The sequence below is a fragment of the Danio aesculapii genome, chromosome 25, assembly GCF_903798145.1.
Source record: "Danio aesculapii chromosome 25, fDanAes4.1, whole genome shotgun sequence".
Classification (NCBI taxonomy): domain Eukaryota; kingdom Metazoa; phylum Chordata; class Actinopteri; order Cypriniformes; family Danionidae; genus Danio; species Danio aesculapii.
In genome coordinates, this window is record NC_079459.1 from 9,555,820 (window position 1) to 9,567,231 (window position 11,412).

Genomic DNA, 11,412 nt, shown 5'->3' on the forward strand with positions numbered 1-11,412 from the left:
TAGCAGATTATTGGTTCTTTATAACATACATAGTTTTATTTTTCTCTTCAGATTTATACATCTAAAAGTAGTCAAATGATAAGTACAATAATATATTATAGATTATTTGATTCACTTGACCCCAACTTAGCAAGCAAAGCTATCAGCAAAAAGGAACCCAAACTCCACTAATTAACAGCTCAGTTGGAGGAACAGTTTTCCTCTGACCAAATGAATAAAGAGGAAGAGATTATCCAGTAGTAAATGACTGGTTTATCAGTGGCCTTGATTCTTCTTTTGCTTTGTTTGCTGCTTTTGACATGGTTAACCACTTTATTCTCCTGGCAACCCACAGGACAATGGAGATCTTGGGAACTGCACATCAGTGGATCAGTTGCAGGGGTTGAAGTGTCCATCAATTTCAACTCAACAAGATGCAACTCAACTCTTCTTCACAACTTCTGTATCTCCTTCCAGGACAGCTAGAAACCTGTCAAGCCTCTGCAACAAAAAGAGTATGAAACAGCCACAGTGCACTGCACTGTTTTTATCTGTTTCTAAAATTCTGAAATCAAGAAACAAATACAATAAAGTACAGACAGGTACTAAATTTTGTATTGAAAATTTCCAAAGACAGGTGTGCCAAGCTTTGGCATCATATTCAAAAAGACTTGAGGCTGTAATTGCTACTAAAGGTGCATCAACAAAGTTTGAGCAAAGGCTGTGAATACTTATGTGCATGTGATTTTTCAGGTTCTTTTTTTATATAAATTTGCAACAATTTCAAAAAATATTTTTTTCACATTGTCATTATGGGGTATTGTGTGTAGAATTTTGATAATGAATGAATTTACATTTTGGAATAAGGCTGTAACATAAAAATGAGGAAAATGTAGCGCTATGAATACTTTCTGGATGCACAGTGTTTCCAGTGAACCTGTGTTGAGATATCCAATTCTTCCTGACTTGCATGGAACAGTAAACCTTGACATTGATCTTAGGTGATTTACTGTTAGATATAGAATTTTTCATTTCTTTAATTCATAATAATCATGATACCAACAAAAGGCATCTATCACATTTCATGTTGCATAGTGTTGTATTTCACTTCCAATTGTTAACTATACAAAAGAGAAGTCCTACAGTCTTTCTGACTCACATGATGGTGTTTTACTTCCCATGAAAACAACTTCAGTCTCTCTTTTGTCCTACAGGTCAAGAGTGAGGGTCCAAAGCTTGTTCCGTTCTTCAAAGCCACTTGTGTCTACTTTGTTCTATGGCTGCCCACCTCAAGCCCCTCCTGGTTCAGTGCCCTCATCAAATGTCTCCCCATATTCTGCCTTTGGGTTTTTCTGCTAGCTCATGGCATCAGCTTTTTAGGTGCCCACTCCAGTGCCAGGAAAATCCTGGCAGGACTTATTTTTTCAGCTTTGGGTGATGCATTTCTCATCTGGCAAGAACAAGGCTACTTTAGTCATGGTGAGTTAATTCATTTGTGTTGCTCTAATTTGATTAAAAAAGAATTAAGAATTATTTGCCATGGAACTTGATAAGTAGACATGTATCATTGGTAGAATGTAAATAAGTTTGCTTATAAGAAGCGCTGTATCATAGTTTTTTACTTTGCACTTCCAAATTTTAATTGAGTGATTTCATGTTAACTATTACAAGCAGAATTGTCTTCAATCCGAGGCGGAAAGTTTTATATTCCAACTCTAACTGTCATGCCTAATTCAGCAGCTCTTGTGCTGAGAAAGCAGTGTAAAGGTTGAATGAGCTTTTTAGGTCAGGGTTGAGGGTTGGAACAAACCATTCAGGCCGAAGATACCCTTGGGAACCATGCAGAGTTACTCAAGCAAAGTTTCCTTAAGAACAAACAACCATGCTTTACCAATGCTAACACGTTTTCTGCATTACTCTGTTCAAAATACATTTATGTAAAATGTTTATTTTTGTAAATAGGCTAATTGTACAACTGCCCTAGAGTCAAACATTTTTTTATCATTTTTTAATCTATTCAGACGATCTCCAGGTCTGGGCGGACTTTAAAGGGGAAATGAAGATACATATTATTCTATTTTTCTTTTTTCTTTTTTCCCTTATAATTACCGATCATTTGATGCGCTTTGGTCCACTCTCTGTATTACGCTGCCTGACTGCCTGTCTGGGTTTCAACCATGGTTTCAACAAGGTCCGGTGCTGACATAATGGGCCGGGTACTTTCACTTTTCACTACTACAGCCTTCACCTCTCTTTGTTTTCTAACCAAATTAAAATCAGCGTGGTTTTTCACATGGCAGGTTTTTATCCTTCATACATGTTGAGAGATTAAATTGATCGACTTGAAAAGGCAATATGTCTTGACCAGTGCTTAATTTGTAAACTGTGAGGTCGCGGAACAAATCGGGGTAACGGATCTGGCATGTTACCAGAGGAGGGAGAGATGTAGCGGATGAAAGTGAAGAGCGGGTCAGGGGTGGGGGGGAGGGGTCACGGACGACTGTAAAGAGGGGGGGGGGTGATGGGGAGTCACTGACAAAGGGGTTGGGGAGTTGTGGACAAACAAGGTTGGGAAGTCACGGAAGAAAGTGAAGAGCGGGGGTTCGTGGGAGGGGGATCAATAAAATGAGGTGTCGGATCAGATTTCAGAGGTGCCGGATCCAGATCTGGCTTGTTCTGGCACAAATTAAGCCCTGGTCTTGACATAATACACAAATTATTGTATAACGATGGTTTGTTCTGTAGACTATTAAAAAATATATAGCTTAAAGGGACTAATAATTTTTACCTTAAAATTGTTTAAAAAAAATTAAAACTGCTTTTATTCTAGCCGAAATAAAACGAATAAGACTTTCTCCAGAAGAAAAAATATTATCAGACATACTGTGAAAATTTCCTTGCTCTGTTAAACATCATTTGGGAAATATTTAATAAGGAAAAAAAATTCAGAGAGGGCTAATAATTCTATCAAATTTAGTTATATCACGATTGTTATATTTTTTAAATTGTCAGTTGTATTTAAAGAAAGGTTATGCTCAATAAAACTTGTATGTATACAAGTTTGTTTAGCTTTACACATATTATTTAAAGAATAAGCTATTAATTCTTTTTTATTGGTGGGGCCAGTGAAAATTTTGGCAGGGCAAGTCCAAGTCCTTCCTTCTCTCCCATTGAAATGACTTTATTTCTGGTCACATGGAATACCTTTTGGGAGGGGGTATCTTGTTTCTGATCTTCTTTCATTTTGTTAGCAACACCACCCAACATCCAACAATTTAATTGGTCCAGAAAGATTCATTTCAAGTGGAAAGAGAAAAAAGGACAATCTTAACTTCTGTTATGTCAACTTTAAAGCTTCACTCTTCTGAAGTTGCATTGTCTACAAAGACAAATGTAAAATAAAAAGTAGCTATTTTCTATGTTGATGTGAAACTATACTCTCATTCTAGCGTAATAATCAAGGGACTTTGCTGTAGGCATGGGACGATAACCATTTTCAAGTTATACCACAGTTTAGAAGTGTCAAGGTTTTAAAAGCGCCAAAATTTTTCCTATACCATTCCTAAGGCATGTGTAAGATTTTTTTGTTTACACTTTTTAGGACAACAGTATCTCCAGCAGAAAAAAATATCCAAACATGCTATTTTAAATTGTTAAGAAATCTGTGTTTTAAAACTAATGAAGACAGCAGAAGTCAATGATTCATTTGAATTATTTAGCCTGACAAATTTACTGTTCCAAAAGGTTTAAAATGTTTCTCAAAATGAAATATATTGTCAGCGCAATAGCCTAGTGGTTAGCGCTCTGACATGTGGTGCAGTAGCACTTCAGGGTGTCTAGAGTTCGAATCCCCCCCCCCCTCTCTCTCTCTCTCTCTCCCATTTCGCTTCCTGTCTGAAATACTGTCCTATCAACTTAATAAAAGCAAAAAGGCCAATAATAAATCTTAAAAAAAATAAATGTATTGTGCTCAAACGGGATTTTTGTTTTGTTTTTTACACAGACATTAAAAAAATACATATTTTACAGCAGTATCACAATACCGTGAAACCATGATGTGTGATTAGTACTCCTGCCAGACCTGGAGATCAGCTAAATGGCTTAAAAAATGTCAATTTAACTCTAGGGGAGTTGTAAAAGTGGTGTGTTTCTTTAAATTCATTAATTCAGAGGTGTCTACTTCTGCTTCTGGAGACCTTTCTGCAGAGTTCAACTTTAACCCAAATTAGGCACGTGAACAAGCTATAAATGGCCTTTAGGATTACTTGAATTGTTGGAGCTAATCTCTGCAGGAAGGACCCTACAGAAAAAAAGGACTGGACACCCCTGCTTTCATTATGACGAATGCTCAGTTTGACTGTTTTTTGCCTAACAGGATTGCTAATGTTCGCCATCACCCACATTCTCTACTCTTCAGCCTTTGGGATGAAGCCTCTCAATTCGAGAGCAGGTCTGATCATTGCTGTCATCTCCGGCTTCAGCTATACCCTACTTTATCCCTACCTCTCTGGTCCGTTTACCTACTTGGTGGCTGTTTACATTGCCCTCATCGGCTTCATGGGCTGGAGGGCCATTGCTGGTGTTCAGTTCGCAAATGACCTCTGGACCTGGACAAAACTGTCAGCCTGCCTGGGTGCCGTCCTCTTCATGGTCTCCGACCTCACCATTGCTGTCAACAAGTTCTGCTTTCCAGTTCCACACTCTAGAGCCATCATAATGGCAACCTACTATGCAGCACAGATGTTGATCGCACTTTCAGCTGTAGAATGCCAAGATGCTGATACGTCTTGGAAAAGAGCCTGAGGAGCCACACATTAATCAACCTTCCCTAGTGACTCAGCATTGTTAGAAGCTGAACAGGTTCAAGTACCACTTCTAATCCCCTAGTCCCTCCACAATCCCCCCTGTCTAAACATGTCTGGGATTATAGGTTATATTGACCAGTTATTGTAGACCAATGCGGGAATTCATGCTGGATTCATGTACAAGTTTGGATAGTCTTGATCAGCTTTTTGACCTAGGTATTCTCCATAATTTCTGTAGTAGTGCTATCATTTTTGGTATCTTGAAAGGAGAGACTTCTGATTACTAGTTCCAAAATATTCAGTTTTTATGCAACTCACTTTATGTCCATACCGAATAAGTTCTACATTACAACTTAAACTATCTGTCCACTTCAGATAGATCTTCATGGCTTGTACTGTGAACAAAGAGAGTCTTGAGTGACTAGTGTTTATCAGGCCCACAAAATGGACCGGCAAATAACACAAGTGTATAGGAGCTGGTTTCTTGTCATTTCATACTAGGGCAGATATATTAGCATAAGGTGTTGCTGTACCGAAAATTAATGCCACTTTTTTTTATAGTACAATTGTGAGATAAACCTTCTGTTTATCTTGTGTCATTGACATTTTTTCATGGCTTAACACACAATCCTCCATGCATCCATACAAATTGCTGGACAAGTGGCTGGACTTAGTGTTTTTCAAGCCCAACTGACTGCAATCAATGTTCACTTTGTCTCTAGAGTAGAGAAATCCCATATTTTAAGTGTTGAGACGTGACCAATGCTAATATGAAAGGATAGGTCAATCTCATAGAAAGGGAAGGCGTTCTCCTGTTGAGTTTATTCAGTGTCAGTGTCTGTTATCGTTTTCTTAGGTTTCTACCAAGTCAGCAGCGTAGCTCATTTCTGCCACAAGTCTCACTTTTTATTTTCTCTGTGAAGTATCATATAATGTTTGTGAAGAGGCGGGATGTCAGGTTTATACACATGTATCTTCCATCCACTTTTGTCTATTGCCAGTAGGAAACCTGTCGTTTTAAAGTCCTGTGGAAAGTGGAAAGTCCTGTGTTTTATCTGAAACCAGTATTTTATTATGTTTGACTATTTTCTCATCTCATTTGAATTATGACTGAGTGAAATATTCACATGTTTGTGGATATTTCATGGTAGAGCTTTCTTTTTCACACTGGTACTGTGCGGTATGTGCTGAATTAGGTGAATCACATTAAAGGCTGAAAAAGTATTTTGCTTTCAATATATAATATTAGTTTTTGTTGCCATTCAGGATAAAATACAACCCAAAAAGTTTCTTGACTAGGGAGGGGTACCGAAAATGAAGACAGAAGTATCGATAAGCTCTGACTTAACGATTCTGCTATCGGCACTAGAGAATTATTGCTGAATAAACATTACTTACAGTAGCATATTTAACTAACCAACCTTTGTCCTATTTTGTCATATTGATATCCGTCAGCACAGTTGGCAATCTCACATGAGAAATGCTTGTGTTCCGGCGAGCACGTCAAGTATAAAAGCCTTCACAGTTCTCGGCTGTGCGCACGCACACACATAGCTCGCGACACAGACTTGCGCGCACACAAAGCTTGTAAGCTTGTGGAGTGAACCAAACGGGTTGTATTTTCCCGAGTAGACAGCGACAATGCCAGTTGCAACAAGCGCAACAATTTGTTTGCTTGTATAAGCGGAAACACAAGCAATCTGGCTAAGTGAAAGTATCTTCCAAAAGTGCATTAACTGCAGAAAGACAAATGAAAAGTTTTTTATTGCCTAGCTACTAACGTCACATCACCCACATCATTATGCCAGCGGTAAATCACCTAAATTAGTATAAGTTAATATAATAGTTAATAAACACATTTTGGTTACATGTGAAAACAGATTTTTTTCTGCAGTAGCCTAAATAAGTCTTAATCTTTATAAATGCTTTAACATCAGCTGTATTTACAAATAAAGCCTATGAATAGCATAATAATAAACTATGCTTATTAGGAAATTATAAAAAAAACAGCTTATTTTTACATTGCAAGATGCTCCAAAACTGTATTAAAAACACAGTTAACTCCCAAAACACTGTTACCTAATTTAAGCATTCATGCGTTCATCATAAACATTATCTTATTTAACTGTATTTTGCAACTCAGAGAGGGTATTTTCAACTGCAGGGTGCACAATAAACCAAGAAAAGATCCCGACTTCTGCCAGAAAAGTAAAACATGTTGATTTTTCTCCAGAAGATTGGTTAAAAACTGAGCCATGTTTCCTTCAAACCATTTTACATTCTTTTACAGGATAAAATTTATTTATTTGTTTTACAATTTTTGGTTTCATTTTATTTTACATTAAAAACGTAACAATAAAACAAAGTGTTGTTAATTCTAAACAATTATTTTTGTTTTGTTTTTTTCATAAAAAAAAAAAAAAAAAACACTACAAAAAGTAGCGCTAAGAGAACCGTTAAAGTACCGAACTGATAAGTGGTATCGATAAAAGTAGTAATACTGTTAAAACCTTAACGATATCCATCCCTATTCTTGATTGGCTTTTTGAGATTCTGTAATTTAAGCAACGAGCACATTTATTCTGTTTATTGAAACTGATCATTGTTTTTATATAATAATCTTAACAAAAGGGATCATCAGCTTGTTTGCTGATAAAAAATGTGGGAACCTATGATGAAAAGTGCTGCTTGGTCTGATATGTACTCAGCTGTTTGTACCCTCAGGTGTGAGGGGATATGAGCGTTGAATGCAAACACAGCTGACCACTCACAGTGGTCCATTTTTAAAAAAAGACAGCATCCTTAACCTGAGATACAGAGGATAGCAGCATTCAGTGGTGGGCAGTAATGTTTTGTTTTCTTTAGTTCCTTAGTAATTTTTATATTTATGTTTAGAAAAGACCAGATAATTCCTTACTTTCTAAGTAGTTATTTAAAAGAATAAATTAAACAAAACCAAAAAATGCTTTGTATTATCACATTAAATTAAACATGGTGTCTACCCTACTCTGTGGCACATGCGTCCAGCATACTGTTATGCACATAAACGGCATTGTTGATATCAACACAAACACGCGCTGATCCCTCGGGAAGCAGCTTGCCTGTTTTGTCGCATTTGCTTAATGCCAAGTTTTATAGGTTCCCTATTCAGGGGTGACTCTGTCAGCAAAACGTTTCAGCTTACTTTGAAAAACCATCTGTGATTTGCAAAGTCATCAAAACAGCACGTCTCTTTAGAGCATTGTGTGTCACGCTACAAATCATGTTGTCAAGGCCTGCAGTGGAGCGAAATTTGGAGTAAAATACTATTTGAATAGTTTTGATCCAGTTAAAGTTACTTCGTACAGAAAACGACTGCAGTTTTAAATCAATATTCTTCTTCAATGCTTAAGCACTTCTTTTGTTTACGACCTGCTGTCACCTCACAGATGGTTAGAATTCGACCTCGCATGCTCGTTTCCTTCTCTATTGTGTAATTGCAAACTCCATAGAGGAGAACAGGTGCCTTCTGTTTCCATCGCTGAAATGCTGTCTGTTGAGGAGTGTGGAGACAGTCACTGGCATGGGGAAGATTTCCTTTCCATCTGGCTTTGCTTTACCTCACGACCTCATTCAAATAGCAATGAGCATGATCGTTTTTCCCCCTCTGTCAGCACTCAGGTGTTTGATGCTTTTGTGTCGAGTCAAGGGGGGTGAAACAGAATGCGGGGTGTTCAGTGGATTCAGTATTGATGACAGTGTTTTGGTATAGAAGCCCTGTCAATAAAGATAATGAGGAAAAACCAGCCTGATCTCACAAGGAAACTTAACTATTTTACATTTTGTCAGAATCCGAGTTCGAGAGTTCAGTCATATGAAAATGTACAATTTTAAAAAGGAGGCGTGGCACCCAACCCCACCCCTAAACCCAAACATCATAGGGGGATAAGCAAATCGTAATAAATTGTATGAATGACATCATACGAACTCATAAGAATTAGCCACTAAATCAAAAAGTTACGTATTGCCGTGAGATTTGTGTTGGAGAAACTTACATGGTTCATTGAGGGATGCACTTTTTATTTTTATTTTAATCTTTTTATCACTTTTTGATTCTGTTTTTGAGCTTGAGGCCTGAAACATATTCTACACAAATGCTAAATCCTAGTTTTGTGTGTAGCTACACAATTGAAGTAAATCTTATGGCTCATTTCCACTGAGCAGTGCAGTTCAGTGCAGTATACGGCAGTGGTCCTCAACCTTTTTATAACCGCAGACCGGTCAACGCTTGACAATTTTACCGTGGAGCAGGAGAGGGCTGCGGTGGTTCGTAGGTTGCCGTTTACCGTTTCTCGTTTTCTCAGAGGATGACAAGCTGACAAAACATTGCTGTCATTCTGATGCAAGTTTTATTGATGGAGAAAATTATGAAGCACCGCAGTGTTTGCGTGCTCTGTGTTTATCTGCGATGATTAGTCTACCAAAATGTGTATATTCCATACAAGCTGAAGCTGATCGGTCAGTTCTTGTCACATGACTTGCGGTGCGCTCGCGGGATTCATTTAACTGGGTGCGCGCAATAATGAACTTGCACGAACTCTAGGAAAGACGGGATATGCGAACGGCCGTCATTTACGATCTCATGCAACATAGGGGATTTACCTGATTTGTTGGCAAATTGGTTGCTGGGTCCTTCACTGGGCCTTTTCCCCTTAACGAAGAAACTTTCCAAAGATGTCTGTTTCTTACTCATTTTGCTGCTCATGGGTTAAATTTGGGTGCTCAAGTGACCGAGATATAAGCGAGAGAATACGCTAATTTTTCAAAATAAAAGATCTTTCAGCCTCAGACAATAAATAAAATGGTAATAATTAATGATTTCTTGTGTGGCCCGGTACCAATTGATCCACAGACCGGTACCAGTCCACGGCCCTATGGTTGAGGACCACTGGTATACGGTATGTCTTTATTCCTGTTTACACTGTCAGGAATACCAAAATACCGTACCACTTTCTTGGGATGCTTTTGTAAGGGCACCTAACACAACAGTATGGTACCAAAAGTGGTCGCTGATGAACGCTATTGGTTTACAGAGTATTGTCACTTGCGTATACAACAAGCCAGAGGAACTACAACACATTAAAGCACTTTTTTAAATTAAACATCATAGAATACAATTACGGTGGCTCAGTGGTTAGCACTGTCACCTCACAGCAAGAAGGTCGCTGGTTTGAGTCCTGGCTGGGCTAGCTAAGGTTGAAACATTGCGGATTGTGCCTTGAAGGGCATCCGCTGCGTAAAACATATGCTGGAATAGTTGGTAGTTCATTTCGCTGTGGTGACCTCTGATAAATCAGACACTAGTCGAAGGAAAACGAATAAATGAATGAACAATACAATTACGACATGCAGTAATGAATCAAAGGCAAGAACAGGATCTTCTGTATGTCCTCCATTGTTGTTTTGAGTCTGTTCACGTTGCGTCTAAATATGTTGAAAGCGTGCAAGGTGCCTTTCAACTCTCTATCTACAGTACATTTGAAATAATGAACTTGAGAAGTGAATGGTCTATTTGGCTTGCTTTTTCGAGCGAGAATTACATCGATCGCTACTTACCGGTGTATACCATGTCAACCAATTAAGGTTCTAATTGCAGTGGAAATGCAAGACTGATCAGGATGACCTGCACCAAATCAAACTGTACTGTACTGAATTGTACCACAGTCAAAATGAAGCATTAGGCCATAGGTATCAAAGTCAATTCCTGGAGGGTCTCAGCTCTGCACAGTTTTGCTCCAACCCTAATCAAACACAGCTGATGCAACTAATCAAGGTGTTCAAGATTCTTTTGAGCACCTCGATTATTTGGATCAGCTGTGTTTAATTAGGTTGGGAGCAAAACTGTGCAGAGTTGCGGCCCTCCAGGAACTGACTTTGACACCAATTCATTAGTCAATGCTTTCTTCTGGCATTTACATGTATTTTTACTGACCATTCCGAAGTGGTCAAGCAAGTAGCAGTGCCCTTTTCACCTGGTATTACCATACATCTAGATGTGTTTGGATTCTCTCAAGACCTTTTTGTATGAGTTTGTCAGTTTTATGTAAGTGTTCTATTTAGTGCTAACTAAGTGAACTAGTACATTTCACATGGCTCATGAATGAGAATGAAATTAAAAGGATTGTTAATGATTGTAATTCAGGCGTTTTTGTACAACACAACAAAGTATAAAGATCTTGCTTGGTGGCCCATATCACACAACATGTCAAAAAGTGATCACTTTAGGTCAGTTTTGTGGCCTATACGCGTGTTTACACTATAAAACAATGTAATCAAATGGATATTTACTCCTTTTTAAAGCAGCTGCAAGTGGACAAGTTAGACCATGCACACACCAGCATCGAGTGTAGTCTACTTGTGATTGGACTTAAGAAAAATACATCTTAATGCAGGGTGTAAACTGAGCTATTTAGTTCAAATTAGTCAAGTGACCTGTTTGTAGGTAGCTTAATAAAATGTAACCATAATGATAACTATATTTACATCCACACCAAAAGACTGCAGTGTTTGTTTTTTAACACTTTGTATACTAAAACTTTATAAAGTCGTATTGATTCTGATTGGCTGCAAATATTTTTAGCGTCCTTCA

General features: G+C 38.0%; 1 protein-coding gene across 1 annotated transcript; it reads left to right on the forward strand.

Annotated features, from left to right (window-relative positions):
* The first annotated feature begins 413 nt into the window (after positions 1-413).
* On the forward strand, positions 414-4,898 carry LOC130219000 (lysoplasmalogenase-like protein TMEM86A). Its single transcript, XM_056451276.1, has 3 exons — positions 414-494; positions 1,194-1,458; positions 4,355-4,898. Exons 1-3 carry the CDS (start codon positions 414-416, stop codon positions 4,780-4,782), a joined length of 774 nt encoding a protein of 257 aa, XP_056307251.1. The 3' UTR covers positions 4,783-4,898.
* The last annotated feature ends 6,514 nt before the right edge of the window (positions 4,899-11,412 follow it).